Below are 18,247 nucleotides of genomic sequence, written 5' to 3' on the forward strand. Positions count from 1 at the left end.
TAGGATATCTTAGCTCAGCATGCAGTGAACATGTCACATCAGTGAATGTTGTGAATGAGCAAGACACAAGATGCGGCATTCAAAATCCTATATAAGCGTCAGAATTAATGGTATCGGCATGTTACTTGTTAGTACTCATTGATACCACTGTTTTAATGCAGTATCGGTCACAGAACAACACTAATTACAATGCAGTTCGGCGTGATATATTTACACTTACGATGACGGAAGGGTATCCCAACTATTGAATTGCCGAATGAAGGACGCTCAAAAGTCATTGACACACCCACCTCTGCAAAATTCCAAGATTGAGGTGTAGTAATAAGACAAGGTCGCGGCAAAGTGAGGAACAAAGAGTCTAAACTAGTCTGACAACTGACGAGCAGGCTGAGCTGCCTTTTAAAGCAGCCTGATTACAACAGGCAACAGGTGCGTAACTGGAGGATCCGCCCACCGTCAATCAAGCTGGGCTGCAACAAAACACAAGCCTGAGAGCAGTGACATGACAGGGGAGGTGATTCTTCAAGATTGGCAACTGTTGTGGAACACTGAGGGGAGAGGGTGGCATTTATTCCGTATTAATCAGTTGGTGGGGCACACTGTTGGCACTTATTGGCGGGAGGAGGTTGGATTATCACGATTTAGGTTGGGTCACTGTGGGCTAGCGAGTTGGCTCCATTTGGTGGGGAGGCATCGGGATGGGTGTTGTGGAGTCTGTTGAGCATGTGTTGTTGCGCTGTCCTTTGTATGCGGGGGAGAGGGAGGTGATGTTTAGTGCATTACGGGAGCATGGTCTGGTGGGGGGCGGGCGGTCCCTGCGGTTGTTGTTGGGTCCTGGGACTTCACTGGGGGAGAGAAGGAGTGTGTTGTTAAATTTTTTGAGTGACACTGGGCTATTTTAAGGTGAGGACGTTGTCTGACTGGTGGGGGGCAGTTTCGCAACATTTAATTTGATACTTTATATACTTTCACTTTTTTTGTTTTAAACTAGTGTGCTCTCTTTTTGCATGTTATTATTTATTTATTTTTGCCTTGCCCCCCTCCCCCTCCTTTCTTCAGGGAAATGGGGGGCACTTAAAGGCTTACTGTTCTGTCTCCCCCTTTTGGTCGTTTGTTGTTTGGATGGTTTGTGACTTTAGGGATCAATAAAATAAAATAAATAAAATGGGCTCTGTTTGATTGTATTAGAAAATGCAGTGACGCGTGCCATGAAACGTACTGGCAACCAGTTCAGGGTGTAGTTGAAAACGAACGAACAGGATCCTGGAAAAATATGGAAGATAGATGGGCAGGTGGATAACTTTGTCCATTCAAAATTTTATTTTCTTAAATTAGTAGCCTACATTGGAACAATTATTAATGCAATTTCCTTTTTGTGATAACTGAATAAAAACAATATACACCAAGTTAGACTCTGTAAGACTACAAAGTATTCTCATATGATGGGAGTGATGACATTTCTGATGGTTCTAAGTCCCGCCCGCCGCCATCCTGGCCCGGGAAGGTGCTCTGTACCCGGCCTTCTCTTGACACATTCCCCCCGCCAAGTGTGGAGCTCCAGGCGGGCTACCAGGGGCTCGTGCTTTCACCGAGACTTCGCTGTGGCAAGCCCAAAAGAGGTTAACCTCACAGCAGAAACATGGTTGATTTGTAAAAGATGACTTTGTTGGTGTTGTTCGGTGGTTATTTATGTATTGGTAAAGTTGTGTTGGTTGGGGGCTTAATCAGTCCTGAGCAGGCGGCAATGGGGGAGGCAATAGCAATAAATGGTTTGAGTGACAAACACCAGTTAGGAAAACTCAACTGAATGAGGAGATAACAGTTCATGCGACTTATCTTCGCTTCCCTCTGCACATCAATGGACCCCCCCCCCCCCCGCGCCCCCCACCTCAAAACCCCAGTCATCATGACAAACCCTACGCTTGGTGGAGTTGCGCAGTTGCATGCGGTATCCTTGAGTTACAAGTTTAAAGGTAAACAGCACAAAGGTATTCTTTCATCCATATAGCTTCCCTTTTGCATTAGTAGCCTTTATTTTTTTAATCTTTATTTTCATGTTTTAAATCTCCCACTCCTGCAACAGTTGTGTAAATGATTTCCTAAATAATGCAATAAATTGCCACATTATGAATATGTGTAATTGTGCATGTTATCAGTTTGTGGTGGCATGTTGGCTTGTATCAGATGTGAAGTGTAACTGAATGTGTCAGCACGTCATATCAGATGAAACCACAAGACCAGCAGCTAAAAGAACACCGATGGCAATTTTTTTTAATTTGCCAGCTTTATCTCAGTTCTGCAGAGTCCTAAGTGCGCTGTCAATATGAAAGTTCAAAATGAAAGAAGAAGTGGGAATGAGGAGGAGGATGACTTTCATGAAATGAAGATGACAAGGAGACATTAAGCAGAAGATGGACGAGAGAAGCCCAACTGTGTTCATGATTCTTCTTTTTTCTGTGGGTTTAGGTGAGTATATTACACAAAATGTCTCTTTTTGAGCATTGTGCGATGTTCTTTACAATGGAGTCCACTCCCTTCAAGAAAGCGTGTGAGTGATGGATGTTCTTCTCCCTCTCAGTGGCGCCAGCTGCTGCAAACACTCTGGATGTGTGCGCTAGCTGCCACGTTAACGCCACATGCGATGACAAGCTGGACAACTCTGGAAAAGTTTGTAACTGCAAGTACGGTTTTGTTGGAAATGGAAGAACCTTTTGTCAAGGTAGCAAATATACATCATGAAAATTCACATTTTTCTCGTAGATTTCGGTGTTTCTCATGTACGGAAGAGGATTAGGGGCAGTGAAGAGAAGAAAAAAAAGATTGGCAGCATTCTGAAATTAATCTTAGAATTCTGACTTTCTCCCACAATTCATAGCTCTACGTCACAAAGTCAGAATTCTCACATTAAAGTCAGAATTCTGAGAATAAAGTGAGAATCCTACCAACCCTTTTTTTCCCTCTTCACTGGTCCTAATCTTCTTCCGTACTTCGAAGTTTCTAGTTCCAGTGCATCGCCACACTGAGTTTAAAGATTTTTATTGACTTATGCAATTTTGGAATGATGTTGAATTTTACATTAAGAAAACATTTTCTTTATTTATCTCACAGTGTTTCACAAGCAAAGAGCAAATTATAACACTGTGGGAACAGGTCAATTATTACATTTGAAAAAATTCATTGCAATTTGAGTTTCATACATTTATGAGTTTAAACTAATGAACAATGAATTACATTGTATAGCGTAAATATTGTTTGCCAATTTTACATGAATTTTTGACATGCAAAGTACAGTTAAACATATATTGGTATTAAGATAATTTAACCAATCCATACCATATTTGCAAATATTAAATCATTGTAATTTGAAAAACCCCAAAACAAAAACAATCATGAGCTGGAATTATGAGATCAAATTAAACAGTTTTATTCAAATAAATTGTCTTGCTCAGAGATGATGGAAAAGTATTAGGTTTCATTATTAAGGCTGGGTGTGATGCTGACAATTTCATCCTCCCTTTTTCAAGACATTATTGTAAGTGCTTTGTGCACAAATACTGAGTTTCGAGAGACCCACAATGAGAGTTTGAACTACACAATTAAAAACTGCAGAATGAATGAACTAAACATAGAACATACCAGTGGACTGACGGACGAAAAACAGCATACTAATTGATGTATGTAATTGACAATGATGTACATTGTGGTTTTATTGCTTGTAGATAAAGATGAGTGTCAGATAGGAGCCACTAAGATCTGTGGGCAGCACACGAAATGCCACAATACATACGGCAGCTACTACTGCACCTGTCTGTCTGGATACATGGCCTCCAATAACATGCCGGTCTTCATTCCGAATGACGGAACCCACTGCCAGGGTGAGTTCACTTACAGAAAGCATCAAGTCAATCTACTGTATCGTCATGTTCACTTTTTAATCTAAGAAGTTCAATCGTGCACTATACTAAGGCCCGTTCTAGTAAATGGTCACATATTAGACATGTACATTCAACTTATGGCTCAAGATGTAGCAAGCATACCTGCTTTAAGGCTAGCAAAGTGACATGCTTGCTTCCTATTGGCTATGCAGACATAGAGGAGTGCAGCGTGGAAGGGATTTGTGGAGGAGGTGGTCAGTGCAGGAACCTGGATGGCAGTTTTGACTGCAGCTGTCAGCTGGGATACCAAGTCCGCAATGGGACAGAACCCTTCCACCCTCACAAAGACAAGACTTTGTGTCAAGGTCAAATGACATGTTCCTAACTTCTTGCGATTCATGTCAAATGTGATCTTAGAACTATTTTTCACAACATCTCCCAATTCAGTGGTGGACTGTGGACAGCCAACATTGCAGGAGGACATGGTGCTGCTGTCAACAACAGGGACAACATTTGGTAGTGTGGCCACATTTGACTGTGACGATGGCTTCTTGCGGAGGAGTGGATCCAACAAGTCACTGTGTGGAGCTGACGGACTGTGGCGTGGGCTCAGCATGGTCTGTGAAGGTAACGAAACGAGGACCCGACCCTCTTCACCCCGCAGCTCATATTGCCTATGCAAACACCAGCATTTGTGTCATCATCAATGGCCTGTTCAGCGGTTCAAGTTGTCAACTCAATGAAATGCTTTCATGGCACATGAGTCTTGCCTCTCAGTGATTGACTGTGGCTCTCCTCCCACCTTCCCACACTCACACATGCTGTGGAATAAGAGTTCAACGGTGGGCACTGAGGTGCTGTACCAATGTAACTTGGGCTATAGTTTTTTTTTCTTATGACACATAAAGTTACGGTCTCACTTATTAAAGCGTGCGTAGGGAAGTTCAAGTTGCGTATGCACAAAAAAATCATATTAGTCATATTTCCTTTTGGGAATGTGTGCATGTAAATCTCGTCCTCTTTAACCGGGGCAGCATGCGGCGGCCGATATGCAACCATCACTACTTGTATTTGTCATTCGTCGCTGACTAATAATTAATCGGAGAATCACACACGGAATCACGCACCTAGACAGAGAGACAGTGTGTAATATTTAGCGAAATCTAGGGGTGAATTAATAATTCACTCAATTTAATTTAAAAATCTACTATTGATTTTAATGCAAAAAATGTGTTCCCTTACATCAACACACATTTTTTTAATTCATATATATATATAATCCAGTGGCGAGCAGTGACCTTTTTTTTTTTAGAGTTGGCATGCTGGAGTGATACATATGCAAGCGCCCTAGCGGGTGCGAGCTGAAACTATTTGGGGTATTTTTATTATTAATTTTCATATTAAATATTATTTAATTATTATTTTATACCACTGTGTAGGTATAACATTAAAGTGGAAATAGTCAGGACTGATTGAGGTTGATGCGCACACACTGTAATGTTACCAGCTGCGTGGTGAGTGAAATGACACAATCACATGCCCACAAATTTGCCAAAGCGTTGAAATTTACTGTATGCCCATGAAGTGGGCTCAACCCGGGAGAGGAAAAAATGACATTGCAGCAGAACCGCAAGAGGTTTCAACCAACAATCAACAGTTTGCTAACCTGTGGACAGCCAGCGAGCCGTTTATGTTTCTCGTACGTCCTGACTTGAAAGTGACGGAGGAAATTTTTCCCTGTTTTTGTGATGACTACTTCAGTATTAGGACAACTACTTGAAATTATAAAAAAAAAAATCCTCAAAAGTTCTCCGGAAAAACTCATTGTGTCTCTGCGATGAACTGAACGACTGTTTACCGCAGAACAAGTCAAATAAGCGAATTATGCGCATGCGCGTTGTCAGATAAGATGCTTTACTGCCTGCTTTTCTGCCATTCAAAAGACGCACGTACAGAAACAACCTCTCTGAACTTTTGTTTCTCAGAACTAACACAACTTGATTTCTCATTGCGCATGCGGTAAACAAACTGTCGGCTTTTCAGCTCTCCGCGAGGAAAACAGGACAACATTCAGTCAGACTTATATATGAATAAAGTCAGAATCCTGCCAACCTTTCTTTTTCCCTCTTCACCGGCCCTAATCCTCATCCGTATCTTGTAATCACTAATTACATTACTTGGCTGGAGCCTCAATTTACTAGAGGCTGACATGTTTCACCGCCATCCTCCTGCTACGGATGCCCAAAGAGCAACTTTGCGAACGTAGTTAGTTAGCCCTGGTGGTGCTTGCATCTAGTGCCGGAACCAATGGATCGAACACCGCTTACCTGGCTTCCACAGCCGTGATTCGGGCTCCCGCCGCTTGTCACCTTCTGCTTTTGTGTCACAAGATTTACTAGCTTTTAAAAAGATATATATTTTAAACTAGCTTCTCCCACTAGCCACCTTCGGCTTTGCTCTCGCAAGCTTTTTTTTTTTACTAGCTTCTCCCGCTAGCCGCTCTTGTTAGAGACTCCTATAGCGCGACTCCAACCTTAGCTGCTACGGCTAAATCTTGCTCGCTCGCTCTTCACACCGGCTGCCAAGTCGCTATCGCTCACCGAGATGCTCGTTCCCTCGTTCGTTATAATAATAGGTGGTCGACTTGTGAAGTGTGGTCTCTCTGAGACACCGTAATGTGCGTGCGTAAATACGCTTTGGCTGCAATCTATGATATAGCGACATCTAGTGGTCACTTATTGAACACTGTCACTTTAACACTTTAACTTTGTCTGGCGTAATGTTGCAGAAACAGAGAGACACCGACTGAAAGTCAACCAAATGAACGGTAAAGTATAGCATTTGATCTTTAGTTGCATAAATAGAAAAATAATAAATAAATAAATAAATAAATAAAAGTTGGGGAGGCGTATAGTGGTACGTGTCCTTAATTCCTTTCTTCCTCCAGCGATGGGAGCGGCAGGTGTTTATCGGCGCATCTGATTACTGTGGGGTTCTCACAGAGGCCGTCCTGCTGGGACAAAGGGCCACAATCTCTCCAATCAATGCAGTTTCGGCTCAACGTAGACTGATGACAGAAGTGATGTGCGAAATTGCAAAGTCTTTAAAAGAGTTTGTTAAAAAATACCTTCATTGTGGTTCCTTGACTACCTGCGCGGGGAGGGTCCCGTGGAACAGGCTTCTCAAATAGCGGATGAGGGTTGCCAGGAGGAAGAGCAATGCCAGCCTTGAGTGCCACGTTATGTAGAATTCCTCATGCCAATATAATTTTGCATGTCGGGTGTTACACCACTGCCCCCTGACATCCCGGCTTGACAACACATCAATCAGATCAAAAAATACAACTAAGTGAAATTATACACAAAATAGTTAGAAGTTTTCTTTTTTTTTTTTTTTTATAGGTCACATAGTCTACTTTACACAGGAAGTTGCGTACTGTCGTACTCGTACACATCTTTCAGGTCCCATTTTGTGCGTACACAGCCTTGATAAGTGAGACCTCTAATCATTAATGCTTCATCCCATCCATCAAGCAAAGGTGATTTAAGGTGAAGATTACAGTACTATGTTAGTCTTGGTTCACCGCTAGGTTTTTTAAACTACCTTTTTCACAGCAATCATTTTTACATGCAAGAAATTATTTTCACCCTTGGAACAGTCAAAGGAACATCTAACCCTAAATCTAAAGAATCAAAATGATGTTCCCATAAATTTGTAATCCACCTTCAGGCCGTGTTAAGTCATAGGGTTACTGTACGTTCAAACACCTCATGCTCATTGTTCAACATTTCTAATCAAAAATATAGTACAGTCTATTCCTTTATTCTTCTTAAAGTGACAGGGTGTATTATTTAGTGCCATCTAGTGGTGAACTATTAGAATGCTACGATTTTAAATCACGTGCACTACGGTGCCTCCGAGAGACCACATTTCACAAGTCTACCATCAATTAAATATTACACATTATACAGGAGCTAGCGGCAGCAGTGAGCAAGGGTGGCTCGCAAGAACTCACTGGAGCAGCTAACAAGAGCAGCTCGCAATAATTAGCTGGAGTAGCTAACAGGAGCGGCCAGCGGGAGAAGCTAGCAAAAGATAGCTAGAGCAAAGCGAAGGAAGACAAGCGGCGGGAGCCCGAACCTCGGGATTCGACGATGACCACATGCAGGCCCCAACTCTGGAAGGTAAGTGGAGATTGATGCATTGGGTCCAAAACTAGCTGCAAGCACCACCAGAGGCTAACTACTTTCGCAAAGTTCTTCTCTATATCAGAAAGATGGCGGTGAAACATGTAGGCGCAACGCCTAGTACTAGGCCTATGATTATATAAACAAATGTACGTTAATGTGATAGAACATATTTTTTTGCATTTTATTGAAATGAGTAGTGGGTTTGAATGAATAAATTAAGAGTTCACCACTAGATGGCACTAAAGCACTTGTGTAGATTTAAGCCATGGATTTTACCCGTCAGTCTTCTTTCGGATGTCAATGTTGCAAATGATATGATGTTATCTGTAATAATGTGTCCGAAAGGAAAAAAATTAATAAAACAAAACAAAACCGTCCCTTTAAAGGTACAGTGAGTGATCCCATAGCACCATCTAGTAGTGAACTAATCATTAATTAAAAAAAAAAAAAGACTATTTATGTCAATATTATGCAAAAAAATAATAATGTTGTATCGCAGAAATGTAATTTTTTAAAATATAATCGTAGGTCTAGTAATCACTAATTATTTTACATGGCTGTAGTCTCGTCTGACGATGTTTTGCCGCCATCTTCCAGCTATGGATGCTCAAAGGACAACTTTGCGAACGTAGTTAACCCTGGTAGTGCTTGAGTTGAGTATTGGACCCAATGGGTCGACCACCGCTTACCTTCCACATTTGGGGCCTGCAGGTGGTTGTCGGTGAGTCATGTGATTCGGGGTCCCGTCGCTGGTCACCTTTTGCTTTTCTCTCACAAACTTTTACTAGCTTTTTTTCTTTTCTTACTAGCTTCTCCTAATATCGTCTCTTTTTTAGCCACTCCAGCCTATGGCTCCGACTAACTCCCGCTAGTCGCCCTTGTTAGCTGCTCTGGCTAAATCCGGGCTCGCGCGGTCTCAGCGTCGCTCGCCGGGCTTCACGCCGGCTGCCAAGTCGCTGTCGCTTGCCGAGGTGGTAGGCTTGCAAAGTGTGGTCTCTCTGAGCCACCGTGTGTGCTTCTGGGTGCTTCTAATGCATGCATTTCGGCTGCATTATATGCATATAGCGACATCTAGTGGTCACTTATTACACACTGTGTCTTTAAGTGTACAACTTCCTTGAAGGCCATTGGTAAGTGCCTCTGAGTATTATTATTTTTTAATTGCTTTAGTGCCATGCCAAATGGTGGCAGCTTGTTGGTGCCGAGGACTTGTTGAAGTGAGTTAAGGGGCTTCATTAAACATAGTCCTTAACCACCATCACGTGGCAGCTACTAGAAATTAAAGTGCAATAAAAAAAAATTGGGGGGAATGGCAGATTTTGGCTATCACTGAAGGGGGCTCGGTCTGTATCCTCCATGAATAGCAGGGCTTTCCAGTTTTGCTAAAACTAGCATATTTAATGGTCAACTATACGTCTTTTGCACAGTACTGTGTAAATATTGTCAGCATAGTGACTTAATGGTTTGCATGTCTGCCTCATAGTTGGGAGGTTCGAGATTCGAATCTTGGTTCCGGCCTTCCAGTTTCTATATTCTCCTCGTGCTTTGTGTGCATTACTTCATCCCCAATCTCAAAAACATGCATTTTAAGACTCTAAATCAAGGGTGTCAAACTCATATTAGCTCAGGGGCCGCATGGAGGAAAATATATTACTAAGTGGGCCGGATCGGTAATTTTTTAAAATATAATTTAAAAACAATTGCTGTCAATTATACGCATATTTTCGCTATTTGTGGGCCAGCCCTAAATTACGGAACTCAGCTGTAATCATATTGTTCCAAAAAATAGCACGAATGCAAATGACCCCTGGCAACACTTTGCTTGTTTGAGTTCCAGATGTGTTAAATCTACCTGTTTTGCATATATATTGTTCCCAGAATGAATTGTGGGACGCAGTTAATGAAGTTATAAGGAGATTAATTCTTGTCATATGTATGTGTGCTCTCAGTAATTGAATTAGTGTCATATTTAACACGTTTATGTCGGGCCATGATTTAAAAAAACTTTTTTTAAACAAACCACGACAAGTTGTGTGTAAAATAATGACATCCAGGACGATTCTGTGTACAAGTTGCATTGCTCATCTGAGGACTGCTTGTGAAATTACGAATTCATATGTTTTGATTGTGGCCTTCTGATTAATTGGTCTGACATTACAATTGATTTATTTTTTACTTTCCAAAATCGTCTCACGGGCCAGATTAAACCCTTTTGCGGATGTTTGACACCCCTGCTCTAAATTGTCCATAAGTGCTCATCGTTGATATGGCTTTCGTTGACTTCCTCTCACCCTAGTCAGCCTGGAGTCTATTTCACAAAGTAGGTTTAGTGAGAACTCTGGGTCAAGAAACCCTGAAATGTGGGAAACTCTGCGTTTTCCGTTTCAGAAAGGGAGGGAACTGAAACCAGAGAAAAAGAGGTAACTCTAGCGTGTTTCATAAAAAGAGGTCATTTAAGATCTCAGTCAGTTACCGTCGTAACATGTTCCATGAACCAAACCAGATCGGTTGCAGGTTTTTCACAATGAACCTCGAGGCTTTCTCTGTCCCCGCCTCCTTTCAGCCACAGACATTCATAGGCATTCATTTCCTCATTCATAAAGTCCGCTGCGGCGAGTTTTGGCGTAAATACGCCTATAGTCTATAGCGTAAAGTCCACTTTTGCCACGAACATGGCATGTCCTTTTGACAACGACCCTATTGATGAAGGTGCCGCATTATGGTGCAGGGAATTAAATATTCGTCGTGAGGTTGTTATCAGATCGCGCATAGATATGCTGGCATTTCCTTGTTTCTCATCACAGTCTATCATCTACATACACAACTTAATCAGTCCTTACATTTGTAACATGCGCTCACATCACAGCATACATTGTGTGTTACGCTCCACTTTTTTCTTATAACCATTTGAATAATGTTTTTATATTTCATCTTAAGTCAAGTGCGCTTCTCCCTCGCAGGATTGCACCTAATTGAAATGAACTAATGAGCTACCATTCAACAGGTTTCCCCTGTAATATTAATGTGATTGCAAAAGACTACATTTAAGTTTACGCATTGACCCGACTCGAGCAACAACGTTCTCTCACGTCGCCTTATGGGCAGCCGCTGCGGCGTTGCACTTTTTTTCTAAAGACATGTTCAAATTCGCCATATGATCGCATTGAGATTTTCAGTTGAGAGGGGTAAAAAAAAAAAAAAAGAAAAAGAAAAGGGAGTTAAAAAAAAGCGCGGAAGCAGAAGGCGCCGCCGCGCTCTGCGCCTCCCCGTTGCCATGGTGACTCGACGAATCGGGGCTCCATTGATATGGACTTTTTAGTGTAGTGGCAACGCCAGGCGTTGATAAAACTAACTCAAATCAGCTGTGCTGGAACCGAAAACGCAGACTTTCCTCTCTCAGTGTATGTCAACTCGCTTTTCAGGGTTAGCCTCGGTGTTTGTTGAACTTGCTTTGTATATGGACCCCTGGACAGGCGCAGGTTCAAATATAGCGCCACAACTCTAATGAGAACAAGTGGTTTAAAGTGGATGGATGCATAGATATGATAAGATGAGGACGTATAAGATTTTTTAAAATCTATTTTGTCGTATGTTATGTGTTATGCGTATTACGGTTTCAATGTGAGTAACTTTGTATAACTTCCTGAATCTTTCAAGAGATGTCATGTGGAAAACCCCACACAGTGCCACACACTGGACATACGTGGAATGGCAGTTCCACCCCTGGCAGCATGGTAAACTACTATTGTAAACAAGGATTTAATCACAGCGAGAGCAGTGCCATATCATTGTGCACACCTAATGGTACCTGGACAAAGCCAAACATTTCATGCAAAGGTAATGCTAGAGATTTACAGTAACTTGGTCTTCAATTCTGCTATTGGCACATGAAAATTATGTCACACTCAAGTAACATGATTGTTCATCTCTAGAAGTTGACTGTGGCGCTCCTCCCGAGATCTCTCATTCACTCCTGATATGGGATCACATCTCCACTGTGGGTTCTCAGGTTGCTTATCAGTGTCAATATGGATATTACAGTGTTGGAGAAATCAATAAAACAGTCTGTACTGACAATGGAAAATGGGACAAGCCATCACTGCGCTGCCAAGGTGATAATGTTGCGGAGAGTGATTCCTGATCAGAATTAAGACACGATTCTCTGTCAGTTTCGGCTTAACTGCTGACATGTAATTATTTGCCATCTTTTTTGTTATAGAAATAAAATGTCAGGAGCCTGTTTTGAAACCTCACACTAAAAGGCTGTGGGATGGCATGTCACATGTTGGCAGCATGGTTTTTTATGAATGTGATGAAGGATATGACACAAGGACTATGAGGAACTTCTCAGTATGTGGACAAAATGGACTGTGGGAGGAAATTGAGCTTTGGTGTGAAGGTGCAACTTTTACAGATTAGAACAGAACATATTTGTTATTTTTTTAAATAAATATTTGTTAATTATAGAGTTGAGTTTTATGTCAGTGACATTTCTCAAGTTATGAAGATGGAAGCGTGTTGCTTGATATTGCTTTTGTCTCATTAATTGATGTCTGTGTGCAGAAATAACATGTGGCCCCCCACAAACCCTCCCCCATACTAACCTCCTGTGGGGCCGCTCCACTAGTCCTGGCAGTGTTGTGCTGTATGAGTGTAAGGATGGATATTACCAGGACAGAGGAGATAATATTTCCACATGTCTAACATCGGGCAAGTGGGCAAACGTATCAATAAATTGCAAAGGTATTCCAATTAAGTTGAGTAAACAGACTGAAGTAACTATAACTATATTTTTTTAATGTAGGTGAACAATTCAACAAAAGTATTAGGGTAGACTTCTGTTTGTGATGTATTTTTTTTTGTGGTTGGTCTGTGTGTACTTGTGTACATTTTAGCTCAACAATATTTCAAACTAAAGTGTTTTTTTTCAGCGGGAAATAATCAAATCTGACAAAATATATATTTTTTGTATTCAATTTAATATTGTTGCAGATAACTACTTGTTTGCAAGCATTACAAATACACGTTTTCCCATTTGATCTGTTTTTGTTAGGGATGTTCGATATCACTTTTTTTAGACCGATACTGATACTCAAATCTTCAGTACTCAACAATACCAATACCAAGTGCCGATACCATTAGTACTTATAATACATACAATTTCCACACAAAAAAACAATGATAGATCATTTAAAAAAAATTGACTTATATAGCAAATTTCCTTAAAATTTAATGAAATTAATGGCAATTATATTTTTTCAATTTGCCCATAAAAGTAATTTTAAATAGAGCACACAATAAAAGAAATTTAAAAAAATCCATAAATAAGATGAAACAAATAATCCAGTGGCCTTGGGGAAAAAAAGTCCCAATCAAAATATGTGTTTGTTTAAGGAATACAGTTCAATTCTATCCAACAGGGCTTCAAGTCATTTAGTAATATCTACCATGTTAAGAATTCCTCAAGCTGTTTAGTGTGTGATGTTTAATTATATCTTGTTTTGAAATCCATGTTTTTACACAAATATAATATAGTGTGTATAAGAGCTATAATTAGCGTCTGCAAGGGCTGTAAACAGCACCGTTCTATTTTTAGCACCTGAGCTTGACGACCTTAAGGAGGCAATTAAGCGTGCAGCAAAAGTAAACGAGGCAATTAAACACTGCGTGAGCTACAAACATATATAATACACATTAAAACACATATATAGGTGATATTACTCACAACAAGAGTCCTTATTCTCAGTAATGAACACTGAAATGGCGCTGCTGGAAGTAATTAAATGAACAAGTGTTACCTCATAAGGAGACACACAGGAAACAAACGAAACGGAACAAAAGTCTTTCTGACAGTTCCTGACTGAAAAATGGCCACAAAAGCAGGGGCCGATACCATTACCGATATCCGGCGTGAGTACCGATACCAGTACCGGTATTCGCCTGTCACTAGTTTTTGTTTTTCTATTTTTGCACAGAGAAGAAAAACAATAGATTCATAATGTGGCTAAGATTGTTTTGCTGCACTCTGTGATTAATGAGTGCCATTGTTTTCCCAGCAAAATGTGGCCCGATCCCCTTTCTTGCCCACTCAGAGGTAATATGGCGTAACAGAAGTGCCGTGATCCATCGCTGTGTGAATGGCTATCATAGCTGGAGGGGCAGCAACGTCTCCATGTGCAGCAGCTCTGGTGTGTGGCAGACGGCTACGCTCAAATGTATAGGTGAGCCATTTCCCTACTAAGGGCAGGCAGTTGAATTACTGTACGTAGTATTTGGTTCTCAAAGTACAACAAATGATTGCACATATGGTAGTTTTTGAGTAGTCACCACTCAAATGTGAGATAAAAATATCTTTGTTCTCATATTGCTAATAGAACTCAAGCCACCCATCAATCAGCTACTTGTTTCCAATAATAAATGTTTGCAATGGAGAGCAGAGAAGTATGAAGAGGAAACAGAAATGTACAAGGTAATACAAAACCTGAAGATAAATGTGAGCATTCATTTGACCACTACTTTTGCCAAAACAAGTGAATTGTATTTGTAACCTTGAAATCGTAGGTGATCTACATCGGATCCAGAGACTATGATCTGACCTTTTCTGAAAAAAGGAAGCGGTTTATAAGCTCCAAGACAGACCGGCTGGAGGTCTGTCTCAACCTGCTTCCAGCCACAAACTACAGCATCTCTGTCACTGCATTGTCCGCTGGATTCACAGCCACCGTCACTATTAACACCAGTTTGACAGGTATTGCTGACAGGGGCGTAGCACCAAATTCTGGGCCACATAAAGAAGCCATTTCAAGTCCCCCTCCCCCCCACCTATAACTCATGCTTATTCAGTTAGTACCAGAGGTGGCAAATCCAGGTCCAGAAAGTAAAAACCCTGCCACAGTTTGCCTTTAGCCCCTTGTGCTAGCTAGCAAGCTCCTGTTGGAAATCATTTCTTTGATTTCTGCGTGTTCAAATAAAATTCAAAGTTGAAGTCTCGTGGAGAAGTTTTGCTAGCTTTATTTCAGAATCTGAAAGACATCTCTACAACCCGGCTCAAATAGCCCTGATCCAAGAAGTGTCACATTTTCAAAATACACTCACCCATTTATACCTAACAGTTCCCACCCCCTTTATTGACAAAGAGTCTTAAAGTCTACACATCCCCCAGTCTTATCTTTCCTCAGTCCCTGTCTTGATCAACTCAGAGGATGTGGGTAAACACTTGGCCCCCGGAGCCTCCCGACACCAGGAACTCACGCAGACGCCCTTTTGGTCAGACACCCCTCATCTAGATTAAATCAGACACCTCACTTCCCCAGGGGAGAGAACAAAGACCACAGACTAACTAACATATGGGGAACACTTTGAAAAATATAAATTGAAACAGAAAAACAATGTTAATAATCCAACACTCCCTAGCAGGTAAATGAGCACCAGGGGAGCTAGCTAGGGAGCTCGTTAGCTAGCACCTGGGGTTTAAGCCAAATTGTGGCAGGGTTTTTAACTTTCTGGAATTGGATTTGCCACCTCTGGTTAATACTCTAGCAGAAAAATGGATGGATGGATGAATTTCATGAATAACAATTTATAAACATGCTTCAAAAGGAATGCAGTGTACAAACGTACAAGCCGATCTTTACCACGGCTGCTACCTACATTGCTAGCATGATTCATTTTATTAAATTTACAATTTAGTGTTAAGCATTCTGTGCAATACCTAATTAAAAAAAAAAAACTTGTGTTTTTTTTTTCTTGCATTAATGGACTTCTCAGTTTGTAACTGGAAACACTGTTGGCTACTGATAACGAGTGATTTGTAATGGATTGGATCTCATAATATGTGTACACATGGCACCATTTGACAGCACCTGCCGTACCAGATGTCCGCTACAGAGAATATGATACTCCTGTTCCAACTCTGATGCTTCACAGATCACCCAGTACTCTTGACACAATAAGGTAAAAGCCAGCAGTCAGACCGGAGCTGTACATGGTTGCTTATGGGAGACGTAATACGAACTTCAGCAGGATATTTTGTATCATCTAACACTGAAAACACTTTCAATGCAATTTAAATGTAAATCACGTGTCCAGCAAAACATGATCATGACAATGTCTTTACTTCAAGATGCCCCAACATTGTGGCCACTTGCACAATCTCATGAGATTTGACATTTTTGCTAAATATAATATTATGCAATTTAGAATGACAAAGTAAAAAACGAGGCATCATCTGGTGTAGAACTGCACTGCCTCATACTGAGAACTGTTTTTAATATTTTGATTAGCTCACACATGCTACATGAGATCGCCAACTACACACACAATAATTAACATATTGTTAAATTACTTTTGCTCATTTTTTTGGTAAAAAAAAACATGTTGGAGCTTGTTTTTCTTAAATCCCATTAGATCGTGCAAGTGGTCATATTGTATTAGGTCAGTGTGCATATTGATTGTAAATATCTAATGCAATACGGTTATTTTCATTCTTTTCATTTGGCAGTTTTTACCAAGTGTTCGTCCTTCCTATAGAAGGAATTATGGTGTTTGAATGTTCCTCTCCTGTGAATGGTGAGCCTTCGGGCAAAAGTGGTTCCTCACAGGGACGCATTGCAGCTCAAATGCGCAGTAGCCATGTTGGAAAAGAGATTCATTTTACTGTGGGAGACGGCCACTATTATGGAGGCTTCTTTAATGCGCCTCTCGAGAAAGGCAGAAACTACTACATCATCTTGCGTGCTGTCAGTCAGTGGAAAAAGGTGAGTCCAACTGCAGGGCAAAATGGAAATACTGTATGTTGACTCGGGGACTCAAAATTATTTCGTTTTCTGTCTTATAGGATTCAAAAAGCTCCTGTGTTCTGTGGGCTAAAGTAACAGGTAGTTTCTTAGAATTTAAATTCTGTTGACAATTAGTGAGCACTATTAACACAATTAACACAATTTAATTTCACATAATAAAAAAAAAAAGTAAATGTAAGGGCTCGTTGTACTCATCTGGGCATTGGTGGAGCATGCATGATGTGGAACAAGCTTTAACATTTTAAAGTCAGCGATGCACCTTTAACAAAGTAAATAATTGTTTGGTGCTCGTAAGCATTTGTTGCAGTTTAAATACGTGTTAAGCATGTTACATTTTGTTTATAGGCACATCCTATATTGTGAAGATTTCCTCATTGAGTGCTGCTGTCTCACTAGGACTAATCGCTCTAGCAGTTTTGCTTGGATGCACTTACACCTGGTAAGGATGGTGCACATGAAAAATGTGTGTGTGTGTGTGTGTGTGTGTGCGCGCGCGCGCGTGTGCGGGGGGGGGGGGGGGGGGGGGTGCGTGCGTGCGCGCGTGCGCGCGTGCGTGTGTGCACATACTACACAGTGAGGACATTTTGGCCGGTCCTCACAACTCAAGACCTCTTTTTGAGGGGTCAAGACTTGCTTTTAGAGTTTAGGTTTGAATTGGGTTATGGTTGAGGTTCGGGTAAGGAATAGGGGTAGGCAATCATTTTTGATGGTTGGGGTTAGGTGAAGGGGCTAGGAAATGCATTATGTCTATGGATGTCCTCACAATTATATAAGTACGTGTGTGTGTGTGCGTGCGTGTGTTTTGTTGAATTTATTTTATAGGGTACTGTATTTTCGGTTCTTATATTGACTGAATTGAAATCACATAAACCATATGGTAGTTTTCTTTTTGTCACTGTTGGTTTTGCATGATTTTTTTGTATGTATTTTTTGTATGTACTCTACCTTGCCTTAATCAATCTTTGCTTAATTCTTTCCCAGGTTTTTCAAGAAAAAATGACTTTCATTTTGTAAATACTTCAGTAAATGTTGGCCATTGTTGAGTATTTGTTGAATGTTGAAAATAATTACATATTTTTTATTCACTTGTAAGTAATTGTCGTGATGTTGTTTTTCATCTATGTTCAAATTTAATGGACAATTAGGATGGACTTCAACTCTTGTTGATTGTCCACCCGCTCTCAGAATTTCACTTCTCTCATGTACTTCTTCAATCTGTATGTGTACAAAAAAAATGTAAAATCCTGAAAAATCAAGAAATGTAATAAATATTCAATACGGAATAAAACCAGCACAAAACATGTTTTATGTTTTGACACTGTGTTTGTTGTAGATGTTATCTAAGTGTGAAATATCACAATTCTTGTTTGTGTAAAAAAAAGAA

The 18,247-nt window shown here is 40.7% G+C and overlaps 1 protein-coding gene across 5 annotated transcripts; it reads left to right on the top strand.

Moving 5' to 3' along the window:
• Window positions 1-1,908: 1,908 nt before the first annotated feature.
• susd1 (sushi domain containing 1) lies at window positions 1,909-18,166 on the top strand. Of its 5 annotated transcripts, none has more exons than XM_086077263.1 (18): window positions 1,909-1,973; window positions 2,284-2,466; window positions 2,579-2,719; window positions 3,720-3,875; window positions 4,088-4,240; window positions 4,323-4,502; window positions 11,723-11,902; window positions 11,998-12,177; window positions 12,285-12,464; window positions 12,629-12,808; window positions 14,122-14,286; window positions 14,440-14,534; window positions 14,627-14,813; window positions 15,925-16,018; window positions 16,566-16,821; window positions 16,902-16,941; window positions 17,209-17,302; window positions 17,845-18,166. In XM_086077263.1, exons 2-18 carry the CDS (start codon window positions 2,412-2,414, stop codon window positions 17,861-17,863), a joined length of 2,355 nt encoding a protein of 784 aa, XP_085933389.1. In that variant the 5' UTR covers window positions 1,909-1,973; window positions 2,284-2,411; the 3' UTR covers window positions 17,864-18,166. The 5 variants fall into 5 exon arrangements, with proteins under 5 accessions (XP_085933389.1, XP_085933388.1, XP_085933392.1 ...); XM_086077262.1 differs by having other exon boundaries at window positions 2,295-2,466; XM_086077264.1 differs by having other exon boundaries at window positions 1,911-1,988; window positions 2,295-2,466.
• The last annotated feature ends 81 nt before the right edge of the window (window positions 18,167-18,247 follow it).

The sequence above is a fragment of the Leptonotus elevatus genome, chromosome 5 (assembly GCF_054856555.1).
Source record: "Leptonotus elevatus isolate MCC_2025b chromosome 5, RoL_Lele_1.0, whole genome shotgun sequence".
NCBI lineage: Eukaryota > Metazoa > Chordata > Actinopteri > Syngnathiformes > Syngnathidae > Leptonotus > Leptonotus elevatus.